The sequence below is a fragment of the Pyricularia pennisetigena genome, chromosome 5 (assembly GCF_004337985.1).
Source record: "Pyricularia pennisetigena strain Br36 chromosome 5, whole genome shotgun sequence".
In the NCBI taxonomy this organism is placed as follows: Eukaryota; Fungi; Ascomycota; class Sordariomycetes; order Magnaporthales; family Pyriculariaceae; genus Pyricularia; species Pyricularia pennisetigena.
This window is the reverse complement of record NC_043743.1, coordinates 127,330-148,003: the sequence shown is the minus strand read 5'-3', so window position 1 is coordinate 148,003 and position 20,674 is coordinate 127,330. Positions and strand designations below refer to the sequence as shown.

At 50.9% G+C, this 20,674-nt stretch overlaps 4 protein-coding genes across 4 annotated transcripts; 1 reads left to right on the top strand and 3 right to left on the bottom strand.

Moving 5' to 3' along the window:
* Positions 1 to 673: 673 nt before the first annotated feature.
* Positions 674 to 5,520, bottom strand: PpBr36_08007 (uncharacterized protein; the record flags this gene model as incomplete). Its single annotated transcript, XM_029895140.1, has 2 exons — positions 674 to 757; positions 835 to 5,520. The coding sequence occupies 2 exons, from the start codon at positions 5,518 to 5,520 to the stop codon at positions 674 to 676; spliced, it is 4,770 nt and encodes a 1,589-aa protein (XP_029746782.1).
* A 1,147-nt stretch (positions 5,521 to 6,667) lies between these two features.
* PpBr36_08006 (uncharacterized protein) lies at positions 6,668 to 8,350 on the top strand (the record flags this gene model as incomplete). Its single annotated transcript, XM_029895139.1, has 1 exon — positions 6,668 to 8,350. The coding sequence occupies one exon, from the start codon at positions 6,668 to 6,670 to the stop codon at positions 8,348 to 8,350; it is 1,683 nt and encodes a 560-aa protein (XP_029747582.1).
* Positions 8,351 to 9,330: 980 nt separating this feature from the next.
* On the bottom strand, positions 9,331 to 10,584 carry PpBr36_08005 (uncharacterized protein; the record flags this gene model as incomplete). Its single annotated transcript, XM_029895138.1, has 2 exons — positions 9,331 to 10,260; positions 10,447 to 10,584. 2 exons carry the CDS (start codon positions 10,582 to 10,584, stop codon positions 9,331 to 9,333), a joined length of 1,068 nt encoding a protein of 355 aa, XP_029747585.1.
* An 8,755-nt stretch (positions 10,585 to 19,339) lies between these two features.
* On the bottom strand, positions 19,340 to 19,912 carry PpBr36_08004 (uncharacterized protein). Its single transcript, XM_029895137.1, has 2 exons — positions 19,806 to 19,912; positions 19,340 to 19,463 (listed from the first exon to the last, which is right to left on the bottom strand). Exons 1-2 carry the CDS (start codon positions 19,862 to 19,864, stop codon positions 19,361 to 19,363), a joined length of 162 nt encoding a protein of 53 aa, XP_029747584.1. The 5' UTR covers positions 19,865 to 19,912; the 3' UTR covers positions 19,340 to 19,360.
* Positions 19,913 to 20,674: the final 762 nt, after the last annotated feature.

The window sequence follows — 20,674 nt, the reverse complement described above, 5'->3', positions numbered from 1 at the left end:
GGGGGGGGGGGCTTCCCTGTAAGGGAAAAGGAATTGAGAAAAAGGTTAAGACAGAGAGAGAGAGAGAGAAACAAAGCCCCCACAAAATGATTTTCATGATTCGTATGAATAATGCAGTTGCATAGTCGCAGGAGAAAATAAAAAAGCCAGGGAAAAAAAAGGTTAAGTTTAAAATAAAATAGCTGTACCTGGTTGATGATTTTCCTGTGTCGATCCGGGCCAGTCGGTGAAAGCACAGTCCACGTCAGATCTTTTATGCGGTATTGGATTACCGTCTCGTCCTCTACCCCGTATGGCAAAACCTTCGCCGCCATGGCAATATTCACCTTGCCGTCTCCAGTTTTGGCCACGAGACCCCACGTTCTATATTGGTCGATGGACTGATTTCCTTGTGCTGATTCCTGTCAGATGCATTTTTAGCGAGTCTGTGGTTCTGTGGCCCATCTCTATACCCATCTCTACGCTGGCTTTGTTATAGTTTCTCCACCGATAACAAGGATAGATAAATCGCTTGCATTCAAAAGCTGGTTTCTAGCAAATGGGAAACACTGCATGTATGAGAGTGATCAGAAATGATGGATAGAATTTTTCTTTTTTTTTTTTCAAGTTCGAGCAAGCATAAATTTTGCAACTACAGGCCCAAGTCCTGCCCACAGCACTCAACACCTACAGCTCAAGAGGTATCGGTTGACCCATTTCCCATCACGATCGAACTGGCAATGCTGTAAAGCGGCCTGATATCCGTCCACAATTGGAACTGTAGAGATAAAATAAAGTTAGCATGAAATCCAAGCCAAGCTAGATCAGGAGAATTAGACGAAAATAGCATCATACCTGGAACCAGCCTTGTGCGGCAAGGACCTCGAATCCAGGGACAGTTCCCCAGCCGGCATCCTTCGCGCGGGCCATCATGTTGGTAAAAATAGGTGTGTACGCCATCTCCAGCAGCACTCTCGCTGCTCCAGTGTTGCTTGTACCTATAGGCAAGGTGAGCACCGAATCGACGGCCATCAGAATTCCTTCATCAATATCACCCGTCGCCGGGATCGTGCTGATGACCACCTCGGGCCGCGCCATACCCTCGCTGTACGGTAGGGTTCCCTGCAGGGTTCGGATGTCGTATTCTGCCGGGAAAGAAGACGCAATGGTATCGACAGACGTTGCGTTGCGTGCTATGATGTAGATGGGCGAGAAGCCAAGTGAGTGGAGGGCAAAAATGGCGGCTCGCGTCGTACCACCCGAACCAACCACCACTCCTGACGCTGGATGGGCGCGTTTGCCTGTAATTCCGGCCATCCGCAGCGAATGCACCATGCCAAGCCAGTCGGTATTGTCACCACGCAGCCGCTGCTTGTCACCCTCAACAGGAATCGGGATGATAGTATTGACAGCACCAATGGTCTTGGCCGCGTCGGTGATTTCATCGAGCATCGGCATGATGTCCAATTTGAGCGGGATTGTGACCGAAGCACCGCCAAAGTCCGGCGCACGGATCGTGGCCTCCACATCGGCCGCCTTGTCGGTCTCGAGGCGCGAGTACGTGTGTGGCAGACCCGTCTGTTGAAATAGGGTGTTGTGAAGGATTGGGGACCTTGACTTGGAGATGGGCTTGCCAAACAAGTAAAACTTGCGCTTGGGGATCTTGCCAAGAAGCGAAAGCGCCTGGCGGATCTCGGCTGCAGTCAACTGACCGGGGGCCGCAGCGGCCGGCAGCGCGGCGTGAGTTACGGGTGTCATGAAACCGTTCAGCACGCGGCTGAGCTTCCCCTGCTCACCCATATTAAGGGCAATGATGGGTGTTGATTCGTGAGCTGCCAGCATGCGTGTTTTGAAAGTCAGCAGCGAGAAGTTATCCTCATCGGTGCGGCACCATCCGACCAGTTTGATCACGTCGCCGTAGTGGAGTGCCTTGTTGTAATACTGCATCCATGCTCCATTGCGCCACGACAGGGTACCCTTGGGGTCGTGGTGAGATGCAATGATGCTTGTATAGCCCTTGACTTTTGTGACCGTCTCAATGACATCGTCTGGCATCGTCATTTCTACATCGACGTACTCGACTCCCATTCGGAGGGCCACGCGGTAGAGAGCCAGCGCCCCGGCGTGGTCTGTGTCTGGAAAGCGGCCGCCCTGGCTGACGGTACGCACAGTGAAGATGATGGGCATCTTGCACAACGACCTCAGGAGAGCAACCTGTCGAACCACAAACTCTGGCGAGTGGTCCTGCAACAAGTCGACACGGAGTTCCACAGCATCGGAGCCTACAACAGCTTTGGGGATCGTTGCCGTGTGTGCCGTGATGTTTGGTACGGTCAGGGACACAAAGAAAGAATGCGGCTTTGCCTTGACCTCCTGCAGATGAGAACTCTTTCCACAGATCAACGACACAAAGCGTGCAAAATCGACCGGCATTTCAACAGCACTTTCCTCGACACCCATGTGTGGGCTGTGATACTCGAAGTTACTGCACTCCTGGTACCACGGCTTCCGTCGGATGTAGACCTTTTCGATCTCCTCAGACCACGCCGGCCGACTCTTGTCACGGTTAAGATATTCAACCACGTGAGTTGTGTCTCTGTGCACAAGCAACACAGCTCCTCCGGCGCGGCAGTACGAGATAAGTGCCTCACGAGCCTCTGGTGTCTCGACAATGCCGCCGCCGCATGAAAAGATATAGCCTTCTGGCTTTGTCTCTATCATCTCGCGAAGCAGCTCCGCCTCGAGTTTTCTGAATCCTTCCCAGCCCACCTCACTTCTAACCATGTCGGGAATTGTCGTGTTGTGCCTCCTCTCGAGCTCGGTGTCAAGATCCATGAATGCACGACCGAGTGTTGAAGCCATCCATTTGCCCGCAGTAGACTTGCCGGCACCACGCATACCAATGACAAAGACAGAGCGATTGTTAGGACCAGATCCAGTCACAGTAGAATGTGAAGCGGGCTCCTCGCCGTCCATCGCCACACCAAAGACACCAGACAGCACATCCCACCAGCCGGGCCACGTCTTGCCAGTACACTCACGTTCCAGGATCAGAACAGGGTGCGGTGAAATCACGGAAAGAACGCTGAAGCTCATGGCCACACGGTGGTCATCGTAACAGTAGATCTCTCTCGGTTCTGCCAATTCCGTCCAAGGCTTGCCAGTGACTTCAATGCCGTCGTCTAACTCATTGCAGTGCACGCCAAATTTGGCAAGCTGGTCCTTCATGGCCTTGATGCGATTGCATTCCTTGACCCTTTGATTGGCGATGCCGGTGATCTGGGTGGTTCCGCTGGCAACAGCCGCAAGGACTGAGGCTGTCAGGAAAGCGTCGGTCATGGGTTCCATGTCCACATGAGGGATTGCCTTCAGCTGACCAAGCGGCGGGCCGGTGACGGTTGTCGAGCTGGCTGATTGTTCAACAGTGCAGCCCATTGGACGGAGCACTTCGACGGCAAATCGAGCATCGCCCTGAAGTGAGGCGGACCCAATGTTGGGGATGGTACACGTGGTCCCAGTGATCGCCGCCACGGCCAATGGGTAAGTAGCGGAACTGGCGTCGCTCTCAACAGTGTATTCGGCTGGGTTGGTATAAACACCTTGGGGAATGTGGTAAGTGTCCGCCTCAGTGGTGGACCTCTGGACATCGATGCCGAAGGAACGCATCATGGCAATCGTCATATCTATGTAAGGCTGCGAGATGGGTTTCCCGCCTACCAACCGCAGCGTCACGGGCTCCTTGGCGTAAGGGGCGGCCATAAGCAACGATGATACATACTGCGACGAAACAGTCGCGGCCAATTCGATGACGCCACCGCCGAAGCCACCTGCAGCGTCCACCCTTATTGGCAGGCTGTTCTCCTTGCCCAGGTATTCAATATTGATTCCGTTGGAGCGCAGGGCGTCTACTAGGGCTCCGATAGGACGCAGCTTCATCCGGGCGTTGCCCGTGAGCACAGTCGAGGCAGCATCGCCATCCGACGCTGGGGAGCAGAGCGCCGCAACCGTAGTGAGGAAGCGGGATGCCGTTCCTGCATTGCCGAGGTAGAGTTCCCCTTGGCTAGGGGCGAAGAGCTGACCCCCTCGCCCCTCAACGACGAGGATCTCGCCGTCGTCCTCCCACGAAAAGGAAGCACCACGAAGCTTGCCAATGGCGTTGAGCATATGCTCTGTGTCATCGGAATGGAGAAGATTCTTGATACGGCATGGACCCTTGCCAAGGGCGGCCAAGATGAGAGCTCTGTTCGAAATGCTCTTGGATCCTGGTGGGGTCACATCAACATTGAGACCGGAGCGGACGCCAGGTTGAACTCGAACGGCGGGTGAAAGAACCACGCGGATGGCACGGTCATCTACACTGCTAGCCTTGGGCTCGTAGGTTTTACCAATTGCCGACAACAAAACGATCTTCTTCTGCTTGCCTTCGTTCTTCTTATCGACGGCCATCTTTGCGAGCACAATATCAACTGGACAGCTCTTTCCACCAGTCATTCTGACCAAACGCTTGTCCTCGAGCGAGGTGGGAAGATCGTAGCTGGCAATGCACTTGACGAGGCGGGCGACGGCAGCCGGGCGCAGAATGCCTAAGTGGCGCGCAAGCTCTGCCTCCTTGACCATTCCGACAGCGACGGCCTCACCGTGCAGCACTTGAGGGGTCAGGATAGCCTCAAAGGCATGGCCAATCGAGTGACCAAAATTCAGGAGGTTGCGCAGGCCGCCCTCCTTCTCGTCCGCAGAGACGACGTGGGCCTTGACACGTGCCGATCCCAGAACGATGCGCTTCAGGATATCGCTAATGGGAAGCAGCCTCGCGTTCGGGTCAACGGCGGCAGATGCAGGGGTGCGAACCGCCGACAAGATGGCTGGGGCATTTTGCTCGAGGGCAGAGAACTCCTCGGCGTCCCAGATGGCAGCGGTCTTGATGACCTCAGCCATGCCGTTGATGAACTCGCGGGCAGGCAGCGTGTTGAGAAAAGCCAGGTCTATGTAGATGCGGCGCGGCTGCCAGAAGGCGCCGACTAAATTCTTGCCCATGGGGGTATCGATGGCCGTCTTGCCGCCGATGGACGAGTCGACCATGGCCAGCAGCGTCGTGGGGACTTGGACGAAGCGAACACCACGCATGAAGGTGGCCGCGACGTAACCAATCATGTCACCAATGACGCCGCCACCCAGGGCAATGATGACTGTGTCGCGGGTGCATTGTTGCTCGAGCAGCCAGTCCTCAATCTCGGCCTTTGTGTCACGGCTCTTGGATCCCTCGCCAGGCGGGATGGCATAGGTCAGCAGGCGCGGGGCCTGGGGTGATGGCGGTGTGACCGAATCCGAGACAGCGGCAGCAGCACTTGTGAAGGCGGTTTCGAACTGAGGCACGTAGAGCGAATGGAGGTTGGTGTCGGTGATGAGCACGTAGGTGGAGGAAGGGATGTTGTTGAGCAGATCGTGAGTCACGTAGTTGAGCCAGAGGCCATAGTCGACTATGATGCTTTCCTCGCCCAGGATCGAAATCCGGGTGGGGTTCGACCCATTGGCCGTCGACATTGTGGCGGCAAAGACAACCAGGTGGGAAAAACTGGTCGCAGACTAGTTGTACCTAGGTCGGTCTTGTTGATGCCGTCCAGGTTAGTACCCGAGGTGTACAAGTATAGTCATGTCGAGTCCCAACAAGCCTGAGGAAATCCCACTCCGACTTATTCAAACCCCTGCCGTCCCTCTTTTCAAGCACGGACGCAAAAAAAGTATGCCAGATCCCCGATACCGGCGGGGTCAGAAATGGCCCGTTTTCGTTGCTACCTCCACGCCAGCCCCGCCAAAGCTGCTGAACTATGTACCGTACCTGGCTGAAACTTGGATCTTAGCACCACGGGCTGGGAGCTTAGCTCAGGGCAAGCTATGTTCCTTTCTACATTATTTTACACCTCCAGCTCACATCCAGAACCAGAATCTTCACAGCCAGGCAAGAGGGACTATTCGTCCAAAGACGCAAACTTCCACAACCAATAACAAGCGAAACTTGATACCATACGCTTCAACATCGGCTGATTGTTATCCGTCTCGAACATGTCGATTTCACATCGATTGCTCTATCCCAAAAGATGAAAACTTTGTTGCCTCTGCCTCCTATTCGGAATCTTCTTAGCATCGGCATAAACTCACTACCTTTGGGTGCCTGGACGTTTGCCGATGCTCCCTGCAGACGTTTGTTCCTATTGAGACTTGCGTGACATGACATCAGTTCGACTGTTGCTTAGTTTACAGAATCCTTACTGACAGGCAGCAAAGCTGCAGGTGAATCCTTCGCCAAGCCGCCCCGAAACCTAGACCGAGAAGCTAGTCCTACCTAGCCTTACCTGCTAGCTCCCCAGTAAATAATTACTGGCTAGCCAGACCCACCACAATGGGTTGCCTGTAGGCGTCCTCGAATGACGTCGACTGATGGCTGCACAATTAGTGAGCCGGATTAAACTACAGTACCTTGGGTGAACTGTCGAACATAAGAAAGGCTCTGCGCAAATGCAGTCAGAAATTAGGGGAGTAATCTTTCCATTCATACTGCAAATTTTTGAAGAAAGAAAGAAAAAAGAAAAAGAAAAGGCAGTCAGTCTTCCAACATACAGGATTTCCCTTTCGCAAGGCGTTGCATCATTTTCATTCCCATTATTGAGTGGGCTAGGCACAACCAACCGCCATGTCTTCAACAGTCGCGCGCGACAGCGAGTCCATGTCATCCAAAGAATCATGGGACGCTCTAAATTCTCATGGGTCCGATGATGAAACTAAGGAGAACACGCCTTTACTTGTCGATGATACCAACAAAGCAAACATTAGCCACAAGACATCATCATCCAGGAATGCCGCGCCAAATGTTGTCAAAGACCAGAAGGAAAGACGGCCAGAGCCAATGGACGCCTTGCAAAGTAAATCGAAGCGAAACGAGAGCAGAGTGTATGTTCTCGCAGATTTTGGCAAGACTGCACAAAAGGCAAATGGTGTCGAGGAACCCCTGGCAAATTCAGAAGCCGAACCTCTCTCCATTAATGAAACTGCGCAAGGATGGTTCTTGGATTACCCTGAGTGGTTTTTCGCCTCAGCTGTCACCCTCCGCGAAGAGATGCAGGCGCCGCAAAGCCTCGTCCTGTCTAATGAGCCTAGTCGAACCAACCAAAGTTCATCTCCCAAGTTTGTGGTGGACGGGGACACGTACGAGCAAGCCTTGGACATAGTCTCTAGCCTGACCAAACCCCCGGTGACTGGCAGCTCCACGAACCTAGCCGCATCTTGGTACTCCTCTGCATCCTTCCTTGTGCAGTCGCCCGGGCCAGACAGCCTCGATTTCTTGAACACAGTGGTCCGGCGTCTCGCCAAGGACATTGATGCCGACCTTCTTGACCTCAGCCCAGGCCCGCTTGAAGACATCCTGCACTACTGGTTCCACTCCGTGCGTGACAAGCCGGAAATATTCCCAACGCCAGCCGAGTATCTCAGCACAGAGAAAGGCTTCCCTCGCATGAGCCACTTTAAGCGCGCCTTTGCCGACCGGATACTTCACACCGCAGACCGCAAGTACATTGTGGACAGGCTCCTAACGGCGCGATCATGGAAGCGCAAAGCCCGAGGTCAAGCATACGAGCCCCGGCCGCTCATTGTCCTCTTGCCCGACATTACAGCGTACACGACAAGGTACTGTCTCGAAGCCGATGAGTTCCTGGGCCTGCTGTACGACGAGGTCAAAAGACGTCGGCAGAACTCCGGGACGCCGACGCTCATCGTCGGCACGGCACCGTCGAGCCGCACGCACGACGAGTTCTTCCCGCAGAGCGACATGGGTCGTGAAGGCATCAGCCACGTCCATAAGCAGCTGCATCTAGACCCGTCGCTCGTCATGGAGGTAGTCCCACGTCAGTGGTGGTTTATGCCGAGTCCTCCTGGAACACAGGTCAACCGGATCGACTGGTGGAACAGGCTACGGCTCTCGCTGTGCCATGAGCTCAATGCGGCTTCGCCCGACTTTCGGGGTGTGGAGATAGTCGACCGCGGCGCGCCTCCGCCGCTGCCAGGTATCAGAGCCTTCCTCACCCACCCAGCCTGGACCGGCGATATGACCATCAAGGCCTTCCGGCAGATAGTCGCTCGGGCCCGGCGCATGGAGCGGTTGGATGCTGAAGACATGCTCGTGGTGCTCGCCCGTGTGGCCAAGAACGATGCGCCCTTCACCTTTGGCGGCTGGAAGGAGTCACCGATGCAGTTTGCCGAGGCGGTCAGTAAGAGCTTTCAGAGCATTCCAGATGAGGTTTGGTGGGGGATAATGAGCGTGGCAGGGTTTGTGCTCCTCTGGTTCTTCCTCTATTATCTTATGTTGTATGCATTTTGATCGTTGTATTATGCTTTTATCTTCCAAGTTTTTTTTTATTCAAGCGTCAGGCATAACAGGACCCAAGTGGCAAAATAGTAAGCAGCATGATTGTTGAACATTTTCAAGCGTCTTTTTTTTTTTTTTTTTGTTTTGAAATTTGAAAAATAAGACGAATGCACTAAAGAGCGAGCTTCCACCATGCGGTTTGACCAGAAAGCCAACCTTGAAGTAAAAAACCACAAAATGCCGCCAAGGATGATCGTTACGCAGAGAAATTGACAACCGAAAAAGGTATGTAAATAGCCAGATATGAAATGGAAAGCCCAGTCGTCCTCCATCGTTATTCGAAGAGTCCAGAATTGCGATTTGCTTTAGTTGATGATGAGAGAAAAAAAGAAAAGAAAAAAAAAGGAAAAGAAAGAAGAAGAAGAGTTAAATAGCATAAATGAGGGATAATATAAGAAACTAGAAACAAAAAAGAGAAAGAGAAATTGAATCAAAAGGTATATAGAGCATTGAAGCTTGATAAATAGCAAGGTTCTTTTTTGGGAAGGCGCAAACCGTCGCGCCACCCACGTAGGCCAGACCACCGAAACTATAAACTGCTCACAAAAGAGCGACGGCAAGGAGACGTAGAGTGATTGGCCGTTGTCCCATTCATGGGCAGAAGGAGGTGGGGGGGTTGAAGAAATAGAAGAGGAGGTGGAGTCGTTAAAAATGATGTGTCCCAGCCCAGTCACAGCCTGTCTTCTTCCGGTTTGAAAAAAAAGGGGGGTCAGGGTTTAAGTGGGGCCAAAGTTGACTGCAACAACGTTTCCAAAACCAACAGATTATTAAAAAAAACCATCGTCATCCAAATCATCTATCGCGGAAGATGGGCCCCAATAGGGCCAAAGGCCATGCCTAACGAAAGCGGAAAAGCCAATCATGCCGAGATGATATAAGAGAAAGAAGAAGAAAAAACCCTCCCCAAACATACGGCCCGAGACGCGGCAACCTTATGCGCCAACTCTCTCCTCCATCCTCCTGACAATTTCCCTCTCCTTGGGGCTACGCGGGTCTGCATCGATGCCGAGAATGGCAGAGATACGCGTCTTGTCCGAAGCCGCCCGCATGCTGTAGGCCTCACGTTCCTCAGGGGAGAGAACGGGGGTGATGGGTGTAACGGTTTGCTGAGGGGTCTGGTGACCGTAGTGGTAAGGCTGCTGCTGCTGCTGCTGCTTGTTGATGGGCTGCGCATTGCTGTTCCACGCCTGCTCGAGGGCCGAGGCACTGACACCGGGACCGTATTCGGCCGCGATAGCGGACCAGAAGCCGGTGCGGTGGGCGGCGTAGATGGCCGACAAGCGCGACATGTCGATCTGCGAATGGGCAGCCGACTGCGGCGGCGGCAGGGTAACACTGCAGTCGAGGCGCAATGAAGGGTGGTGCGGCGGTGCGTGGCTGGGCGCAAAGTTGGCGGCGGGCAGCAATTGTGCGTTGTGCGACATGCCAGACTCGGATAGAGCCGACGAAGAGAAGCCGCGGCTCGAGCTCGAAGGCGGAATGGTCAGTCCCATGGAGGCAGGCTTGGGCAGAATGGCGGGAAGGCGAGGCGAGTCGTTGCTGTTGTTGTTGGCTGACATGATGCTGGGTAGCTGGATGCCATGGCCGACCGGAGATCCCGCCCTATATGAGCCTGCGCTACCAGGGGGCGAGACGGAACGGGACCCGGACTCGTGAATCGGGGATGGCATTGTAGCCGGCATGGTGGGCGAGTGGCCGCCGGTCGAGGAGCCCGACGAGACGCTCGTCGTGCGCTTGCGGCGGTTCGAGCCATGGCTAAGCTGGTGGTAATGCAGGCGGCATGCCAACTCGGTCTTCTTCAGGTGGGCGGCGATGTGTTTGTAAGGCATCTTCTGGAGGCGTGTCTGGAGCAAGTACACTTCCTAGTTGTTTGTAAAGATGCTTTGTCAGCCATGCCTCTCGTTTTCCGTCTCAACTATCTGAAACGGTACCTGTCGCAACACATGTACGACACGAACGAGTCAAAGTGGATCATCCCACGACATCAAGCGAGGACCTCTTTTACGAATCCCAGACCAAATTGGCGAGAAAACAAACATGACACTAACCTCATCTTCACTCCAGGCCCGACCTCCGCCGGTGGACGCCGTCTTGCGGTTCTTGCTGATGCCGTATTCGTGACGGTCCATGGCGTCCGAAATAGGCGTGTAAGCCACTGGGGCCATGCTCATGTGCATCGGAGACATTTCCAGGGTATCCTCTCGACAAAAAACGTAAAACTCTTTCGCTGCTCTTGCGCGCGCCCGCTTTATATAAACAAGTGACGGGTTGATCACTAAACGTGGTGTCCGGTGGATAAAAGGTCGAAACTAGCTCGAGAGTATAAAAGAAAGCAGACTCGCTGCTTTAAGAATCGAAAAGTTGTCGACAGGGTTGATCATGAACAGCTGATATCCCTCCTATTCTTCTAAGGTCCCGCAAGTATCCCACAAGTAAACGATGTCTGTCTCTTCTGATCGGTTTCGCAGATGAAGAGTCGTAGGTCGACGTCGGTCGTTTTGTTTTCTTGAAAGGAATGTGGGGTTTTGTACCAAAGAGCCAAAAGACGGAAGCGAACAGAGGAACAACCAGGTGTCAAAATAAACCGGAAGTCGAGCAACTGAGCGAAAGAATATACGTGCTAATGAAGACGTAGTATTTGTCGTAATAAACCAGATTAGACTTGAAGAATCGAAAGAGGGCAGCTTTCTTCCTTTCCAAAAAAAGAATGTAAGCAGCTAAGCCAAGCCAGTTGGGCAATATATAGTAGGTAATAAAAGAAAGTAAGGGTTTAGCTGTGGTAAAAGAATGGAAAGAAGTGAAGAGAAGGAAAGGACACACACGACAGCGTCGTGGATAGGCACAACTCTCAAGTCTTGAGGATTTACCTGGACGAAGGGGAAGCTGAACAACAGGGAAGAGGAAAAAAAGGAAGGGAAAGCAAAAAAAGAAGAAGTTCGGAACAACGGGAGGAGGAGGACAGGAGGATAATAATAACAATGCCTCACTATTGAGAACTGGACTTGACGGGTGCATGATGTTCGGGCGGAGACACATCCAAGGACCAGGGGGGAGTGGATGTGGAGGCAGCCGCTAGAGACTGCCCTAAGCTGGATTGCACATTGCTGGCTTGCACAAGCGGAGGATAGCGTGGATGAAGCGGCCTGCTACTTGTGTGGTATCGTTACAGATGCTGTGGGCTGGCTCAACCCTGTCGGTCTTCGTCTTGCCGATTCAGGTGGAGTGTGGACTGGGGTGTGGGTAGGTGTGGGTGTGTGGTATGGATCTGGGTGAGGGTATAACACGACAAAGTCTTTTCTGTTGCATCAAGGGGAGAACCACTGTAATACTCAATATCCCAAGCAGGAGGACCCTTGAAAGATGCAAAAATCTAGAAGGAGTGATAATATGGGCGGACGGGAAGAGACATGGGGATGAGGAGAGACGAAAACACAAAAGAAGGAAGAAGAGAAAAAAAAAAAAAAAAAAACGTGCAGTAGCATTTTGCAATCCATGACACAGCCTGTGCCAGGAACTGACACCGGGACATCTCCTTGAGTGCTATTCTACCGTAGCCGATCTGTGATTGTGGGCCAGTATCTTTTTCAACTTTTTGCCTGGGACAATCAGGGCCACGTAGACTGAACAGAATCATTACTTCGTACATTCGTTGTCGTACGATGCTCATCCTTCTGGGAGTTGCTATCGTAAAACTGTAGTCCGCGCTGACGAGCCCTCATAAATTTGTTTTGCCGTTCAGGAGTTTGGCCTCTGAGCTGGCCGGCGGTAGCAGAGCGAACAAAAATGCAGATAAAACAGACAGGAACCTGCCAAGAACTTTCTTGGGGTACAGCGCACGGATTTCGGTCCGTCGTTCACCTGTCTTTTGAGTGTATGCGTCTAAATGTTTTCTGGTAGAGCAGGCACTCGGAGTAGCATTCGGCTCCGGAAACGTGCTGCAGGTCAGATACCCAAGGTAGCAAGGCCGCATCTTCGGGTCAAGCTTGACACGCGATTATACGTTACCGACAGCTTCCTTATTTTCTTTTTTTTTCCTCCCCTCTCTGATGGGTTTTCCGTCTATTTTTTTGCATATCTGTTCTTAATCGACTTTTGTGACTAGAAACGTCCAGGGTGAGCCTGGTGAATGGCCGACGATGCAAAATCGCATTTGTTTTGATCGTCAACGTTTTGCAACAGCAGGCGGGCCTGTTTCTGCAATCTCGTCAATGTAAGCCACGCAAGTGTCAAAATCTTGATTGGATTTGGGGCTTGGGTCGGGAGAAAGGAGGTTGATCAGAATCATGGGCTGGGCTAGACTTGGCTCGGTTGGCGACAGTACTACTTCACTGTAGAGCTGGGCGACGAGTCGAGATTGTACCCGCCAGAAGGGTACTGTAGCAAAGTCTGGGGCTGGAAGCCAGACTTGTGCAGAAACAGAAACAACTTAGGTACAATTACAACAGGCATTGGGCCGCCAATTTTCAGTGCATAATCACAAATCCAGGTATCTGCGATGTTCCCAGGCGGTGTGATTGACGTTGAGTTGAGGACAGAGGAAGGAAGGGATGGGAGATGGCCTGCGTCTGATGTTTGACAGACGATGCTTAAGGTGTTACAGGAAGGCGCCGGCCTGTTGGGAATCGGTTTTGATTGGCCATCGCCCCACTTAGCGATGGATATTGCCTTCTCCTCTCGAGAGCCCCTGAACGCCCGGGAAGCCAAGGGTCCACAGAAGTTTTGAGCCGCGCTCTCCATAGTTGTTTTGGTTTTGGCGCAAGCATGACAGTCCGATTTGTTTGACATCCAGGACCGTTGAAACATGAGGTTGTTTTCGGTTTTCTCCCCAACTCAGCAGTTGAATATGGTAAACCTGTTGAAGATCTTTTTTCTCGCTTTTTTATTTTTTTATTACTTTTTCTTTTATTCCCCTAGGTCCCAGTCGGATCATCCAAGTAAGGTCACGTCACCACCACGACGAGTGATCCTACACCGTGGCTTTTGACAGAACCGCACTAGAAATCTTATTTTTCGGTCGTCTGATGAATGCAAGTGAGGCTGTAGTTCATCCAGTAATCAACCTGTCAATAATTTTCCTGATCTTGGCAAAATCTCGTGAATGTTGACTTGGCCCTCATCAACTCGATACTTCCACAGCCACGTCCTAGTGGGAATTTGTCGGGTTTGCGCCCTCCCTCTGCTTCAGAAATACATGTTGACAAGCAAACATGCAATTGCACGTTGATTCCAAACTGCTTCAAGCGTTAAGCAAATAGGTTTATGGTGTTATTATCCGTTTTCTTTTGTCTTTTCTTTGTGGCCTCAAATTTGTCTACATCGCCTTGGCCCCACATTTTAAAAATGTTAAGCAATCTGGTTGACTTTTCCATAGAATTTGACAGCACTCCGGTCCGTCCGACTGGTAGAGACGCATGCAATGTCATGCTCTCTGAGGCTTGCGCACTACAAGAATTTTTGATTTTGGGGGGTATTTTTTTTTCTCTTCCTGAAGAGCCTGCGGAGCAAGTTCCGGTCCCTGGCAATCGCCCTTGAAACTCGCTACAATTTCAAAACGGTGAGCCTCAGATTTGGGATATCCCTGGTATGATGTCCCAGGTGGAGCAGGGGTACTTCGCACGTGCCTTGCAGCATTCGGGACTCGGAAAACAGCTTGGCTTCTAGCAGCTAATATGGAATGGAACCCTCTCAAACCCTGACGCTGGTTCAGCCGCACCCTAAACCCATGCATCTTTGTTATTTGGACCACATTCCCTCCCACTTTTTCTCTCAAGCGAAAGCGACAAAAACCTGGGTTACATGGTTTATGGTTTTTTTTTTTTTTTTTTTTTTTTTTTTTTTTTTTTTTNTCCTCTCTCTCCCTCTCTCCCTCTTACCTTTCCCCAAGATATGAGAAAATGAGGGGAAAGAGAGAAGAAAAGGCCGTGTTTCCCAGAGGCAGACTCGCACCATGGATACGCCTGGTGGGTTCTGACCAGACGTTAGGCGTGGCGGTAAACGTTTCGTTTCTTCGCTACTATCCTTGCGTCCTGCTCCTTAGCCCACTTCCAAACCTACAGTGCCTTACTCTCTACACCGTCGTGCCTCCGCAAGTTGCAAGTTGGCAAAGTTGATGTGGTATGGTAATTATTGATTCTACAAAAAAATAATCGGCTCGCAGTCTCACCGTCGAGCCAGGAGCCGGTAGCCGGGCGAAACAACAGTTTGAAAAACCGAGTAAAAAAAAAACAAAGATTGTCAAGCGGGACGATCATAGCCCAGATCCTCCGCAAACACAAACCTGGGGCGAGGCAGACTGAGAAAACTAAGAAACAGGTAGGACAGTCTAGGGTTACCAGGTCCGGCTCTGTTTTTTTTTCCCTCCTGTTGTCTTATGGAGCCTGTTCCAACTCGTCTTGGCACACTCCCCCAGTGGCATATGCACATCCGTCTCAGTCTCGGAACCTAGCATCAAACAGGCAGCCAAACAATAGAACGAGTAATAACAAGTAAACAAAGTCTCTCCTTGATCCGCGTTCTTTCTCTTTCTTGTCTTGGGGGTTTCTGCCTAGGATAAACGCGTCGGGTTTATTTCCCAGGTTTGACATATATACCCTCTGGTCTAGACTTTTTGCAGCCTATTCTGCGCCCGCAGCCTCTCATGACTAGATAACTCGATACTCATCGTATTCACTAGCGCCTTGCTACTTGGGTGTTGGATGTTAGAAGCATGGAACAAAAAAATCCGTTCCTGCCAGGCTGGGCACGGGCGATTCTACAGTTGGCAGTGATACATGATTGATCGCCAGTGGGACTTCGGACGGAACGCTCACCCTTCCAAGGCTATCAGACGGACCAAGGCTCACACCTACCATGCATGCCCATCGGCTCTGCCTGTCTTGTCGGGGGGAAGGGGGGGTTTTCGGACGAGCAATGCATTACGCAGATCCACCGTCCTTTCATCTTTACGGCATCAAAGGATCGTTCGGAAAATATCACATACTTGTCTTTCCTAATTTGGTCACATTTCTCGGTGTGCGTGCACACACGCCCGCCGGCATAGGGGACTTTTTCCTCATATACGCCCACTGGAAATGCATCACAAAGTTGATTGATTACTAGGCATGCCGGCCATGTGGGGGGAGGCAGCGCTGGGTCTCGGAGGGGTCTTGTAGCCACTTGGCTCGCGTTTCGCGGATATGAACGATGTAGATAAGCACATAGACAATGGAAACGCAAACGTTTCGTTGAGCCTCCCATGTCAAGAACGCGCGGCTGAGTACCCAAAAGGCGGAGACCAGACAACTGAACTAAGCCGTAGGCGAATATTCATCTGAAGACATTCGATCCAGTTGCAGAAGAATTATACACCCACCCAATTAGCGCTTGATATTCTTCTGCCTTTCTCAACTGGCGACTCGCTTCGAGTTTTCACAATGCTGTCGTCTGATGTGTGGACATACGGCACTGCGGTAAAGTGCGCCGACGCCCCGACAAAACTTTGAGATGAAAAGTTGGGTGTTGTTTCCGCAACCTACGTTTACAACTCGGTTTCTTAGCTGAGGTAAGGATGTGTGTTTACTCGGATGTGTCGAAGCTGTCTAGATGAAGTCGGCCCAGTTGTAGCTCTATTGCCGTGAGGCCGCAGGTCGGAAGTAAATTATGTCGACGAAATTCATGCCCACAGGGCCTTTTGGCCGTCTATCCGCAGTCTATAGGACTTGAACCCTGTATTAGAGATGAGAGAGGGGCGTGGTTCATACCAAGCCGTCTGGGTCACATTATCACAAACAGGACTTGCCCTAAATTCCTCCTTTGCAAAATCTTCAAATATCCATAACAACGCAGCACAGAATACGTAGGCTGCAAGTTGGCCTTCAATAAAAGAGATGTGCGGGAAAAAAAAAAAAAAAAAAAAAAAAACTTCGTTCTTCAAAATATTACAGTGGTAGAAATGGGTCAATGTCATGCGTAGGCTTGGCATATACTCAGCTTCGCAAACCAATATAATTTAAGGCATAGAATGGATCGGTGCAGTGGATAGTAACAAGCAATTGAGGCGAACCGAAATGTTGCCGTCCCTGCGATGCACGTAAACGCTCATCAGAACTTAGAATGGCTGTATGTCATTGATTTAACAAGTATATACAGCATAAAAGTCTCAGAATCCTATGCCTTCATTTGGATGCCATTGCGAGCCCCCCTGGAGGAGATTTGTTGCAATAGCGCAAGCTATCCCATCCCGCTGTTTGGATATGCAAAAGCTTGCTGCAATCGCGGGCAGGTTCCGTTATGTTCTGGCCTCGAGGATCCTGGGGTTATTTGATGGGCACCGCGAAACGTCACGAATCTGGATTGACTTCCTGGGGGAGAGCTGGAAAGACATAAAAAAAAAATAAATAAAAAAAAGAATGCTCATGACGAAATATGAACCATATTGATGGCGATTCAAGAAAGGGGTAATGTAGTTGAATCGTGTGCACAAATTACCAACAAAGGACAACGGGAATCAGCATGTTTTGAACCGGTAAAGTGTTTAATCGGAGACGACGAATACATGGACACATTCCCTCACAGTAGTCGCAAGGACTTGATTGATGGATGGTGTGAAAGGAGTCTAAATTTGGCCTTGTGGTGAAAGTAAAAAAATCAATCCCTACCCAAAGAGAAAGAGGAAAAAGTCAGCAACACTACCAACCAAGTGAGGGGATGCCCCGCTTCCTAACAGGTACCAAGTCTGCGGTTTTTGCATCACCCATGTCGAGTGTGGTGTGCTGACGTTACCGGTCTGGTCACTCGCAGAGCCTCAAACGCACTTCGAGTTTCACCCCCGGGAAATCTGGCCGCACGCCCGAATCCTGGGTCAGCCCAGCGACGTGATTGTTTTCCCTCTTACGGGCCCTACAACCTCGTATAATTTCCCCATAGAGCTTAAATCTGCTCAGCTGAGGAAACCAATTAAAACAAGTTAATTCACTTGGGGCGACTGTTTAGTATGCCAAATGCGACCAATGGCATGAACTTGGCACTTCCTGATCTTCGTCTTCTTCAGAAAGGAACTGCCATAGTTCAGCTTCGTGCGGGAGGGAAAAGAAGGATAAGAAGAACGCAAGGAGGAAATGATCAGACGATGGGTTCAGAAATATGGACAACGGACGGTATTTCCCCTTGCATGTACGGCATGTTCGTAGGGTGGTATGATATGATGCGCAACCAGCGAGGCCTGATTTGTGGGCTTGATCCATCCTTGGGGGTTGATGACAATGCGAGTAGGGGTTAGGATGAGAGTGACCGTTTATTCACCGGTTATGGATTGCCATGCCCTATGCCCGCACATACGCCCCAGACTTGTGGTCTAGATTGCCTTATATCTGCTCAACAATCCGCCACCTGAGCTCTGCATAGCAAGCGGATAATGCTACTGTAGGTGCATGTCTTGTATTTTCTGTTGGGCCTGGTGTATATTGCATTGACCTCTAAGCCGGACTCTTACGGTATGGCACCCGACGCCACCCAATTTCAAGCAAGACCCCAACGCGCGTAGGGGAAAAGAAAAGGATTCAGAAATCAGCGGTTTGTAAAAAAGAAGCAAAGATAGATGCGCAGAATTGAGTTCTATCCTCAAACCAAGCAGTTGTCGCAGCCTGATCCAATGGCTCCAAGCTACAAGCTATTCCTTCGTACCCTCATCTCGCATGTTGTAACTACCTTCAATAGCAGATGAATAGTTGTTTTCTGTAACCCCAGATTCGCAATGCCGTCTCCCACCGATATCCAGTTGGCATGAATAATACAAAGGTTTATTCTGATGGTGCAAACCACATCATCGGGGGTTGTCGACACCTTGTAACCTTTGCCAAGAAACGTTAAACCTCTCTTGCCCGCATGGCCCCTGTATGGCTGTCACGCACTGAAGACGCCGAACCCTTTTCATCACGGTTTCCTGGGAGCCCGGGCCACGGCTCCCGCAGATCGGGTGTTGCTCCCCCACAAGAACCACCGATCATTCCCTTGTCGTCAATGCACACGCCTCCTTCTTCACCCCGCAAAACTGTCTGCCAGCGATGGCATCAAATATCCACCCAGTTTATCTCCTTCATCTTACGCAGACTCCTTAAACCGTCTTGGTGCCTAGTGCGTAGTATGAATATCTCTTTTGCGGACTGCTTTGTTCTTTAGCAACCGCGGATCTCTGGGTCTGACCGCATGTAACCCGAGATGATGAAAGGGGGCGGGGCCCACCGTGATAATGCGCTGGACGCTCAATCGGGGTCTTCAAAAAACCCCGAGGGACTGAGAGATCGGAGGTCGTGTGTAGCGCCTCTTGAGAGGTTCTAGAGCATGCTCAATCGGCTGCTTGTTTAACATGATGAGCAGTTATAAACCCAGGTTGATGCCATCGAGGCTGTTGTTCACATGAGGGGAGGTTGTTGATCTGTTAATTAACATATATATGTAATAATTACACCATGCATTCAGCTTTCCTTGCCGTTTCACTTCCGAAGTATCTTTGCTGACTTTTCCAGATGACGTCAAGGTGGCTTCGATTTTGCTACTTAGGGTTGAAGATAAAAGCAAGCCAAGGCTGCATCGCCATTAGCCCCAAGCCATTTACAACAAACGCTGTTGCTAGTTTTAGTTTGTATTCAAGGCATGTCCCCAGAGTTGCAAGTAAGGATAAAGGTCAAACACAGCGTGGATCAACCTAGGCGGCCTTGAAATGGTAACAATCAAGACAAGAGTTTCTCGCAACTACCTACCTGCACGTGAACTGAACAAACCATTACTTACCAATGTCACATCGCGCACCAAATACTACATCTCTGCCGCTAAAAACCATGTGCCACTCACTACCTTGACGGTCTCCGCTTTCAAACCTCCATGCCAGGTCCTTAGTCGAGGCTGGCTGTCGAAAGTTCCCCCGAACGCCACTTCCCGCAAGAAAAACCCCGCCCCCCTCTCTTCAAGCGCGGAATTGTTGGATACCTAGCTGTTGGCGGCACAAGCCGCGCGCCCACTTCCGTTCGCGATGTGGGCTCGGAGAAGCCGTTGCTGGGGAGCTACGAGAAAGATCCTGTCTCGGTCCAAGCTAGTTTGCGTCGTACAAAACAAACAGAACAAAATATCACCACGCCGAAACAGTCTTGTTACACTGAGAACCGGATAGCTGCAGCCCCATTCAGAACGAAGTGAACTGGCCACCGGAAACAACGACGTAGGAATAAGAAAATGAAGAGATAAATAAAACAATTTGGAATGGACGAAAAGGCAAGTGCTCTCAACATGATTTGAATATCACATCGCGAGATATTTCGGATGCTTGCCAGCCCAAAGTATAAACACCCGCTCACGAGCTCAGTATCTCAAAATTGACTTGTATGTTGGTTGGATTTAGTAGTCGTGGCTGTTTTGGGCTGGACGTTCCACTTACGTGTGACTTTTGGGCGACTCCACGACCAAGTACCTTGGATGGGGTGGTACGTGCGCCATTCAAACCCACAAGGAAATCAATCGTACGGGTGGATCCGGCGCTGAGCCCTATCCAATACCTTACATCTTAAAATGGTTTCTTATCTGTGCTATTTTTTATAGCTCCTATTGTAGATGCTTGAGATGGTAGCTGGGACTGTTTGGTAGATATCGGTGCCTTTATGACTCAATTTGCACCGAGAAAATTTGCAATCGTGACGCAGGTGAGCATGAAAAAAGTCTTTAAACCCACAGCGTCACCAAGGCACTTCGCAAAATGCAAATGCCGGTCTTCAAGTGAGGAGAATAGCGGCTAGACCTATATTGTACAGCATAACCAATCCACCCCAGCCATCTCGTCACTGTGATCGACAAGGTTTTTACCTCTCCACTTTCCTCAATGGCAAATCTCCGCCCCATCCCGCCTCCATCCGTCATCCCACAAACCAAAACAAACGTAAAGTCACCCGCCCCGTCGCGTCTCAAGTACCTTACTTCGTACCTTTCTCACACTTTCAACTCTCCTCGCGTCGACAAGTGTGCTGCCTGTCCCTGCGGACGCCCGAAAGTCATCCAAGCAATATATTTTCGTCTATACGCGCCCGCGCCGATCTGGCCAGTCCACATACGGAATAAGCACCCCCGTTTTTATTTTGCCCCCATCCTTGTCGCGACCCTTCCACCTATTTTTACATTGAGGAGGGAAAAAAAAATCCAAAAAGTGGAAGTGGCAGAGTTATACTCCTAACGAAGTACCTATTTTTCTTACTCTTTGGTACCGGTTCGCTTTGTACTCGTGGCAGCTGGTAAGTCGACGTTTATCCTTTTCGA

Excerpts from the sequence above, each read along its gene's own strand:
- PpBr36_08004 (XM_029895137.1), bottom strand. The coding sequence starts at position 19,864 with ATGGCGCACGTACCACCCCATCCAAGGTACTTGGTCGTGGAGTCGCCC. Across the intron at positions 19,464-19,805 it reads GAGTCGCCCAAAAGTCACAC|CTTGGACCGAGACAGGATCT; the intron begins GTAAGTGGAACG and ends GACGCAAACTAG.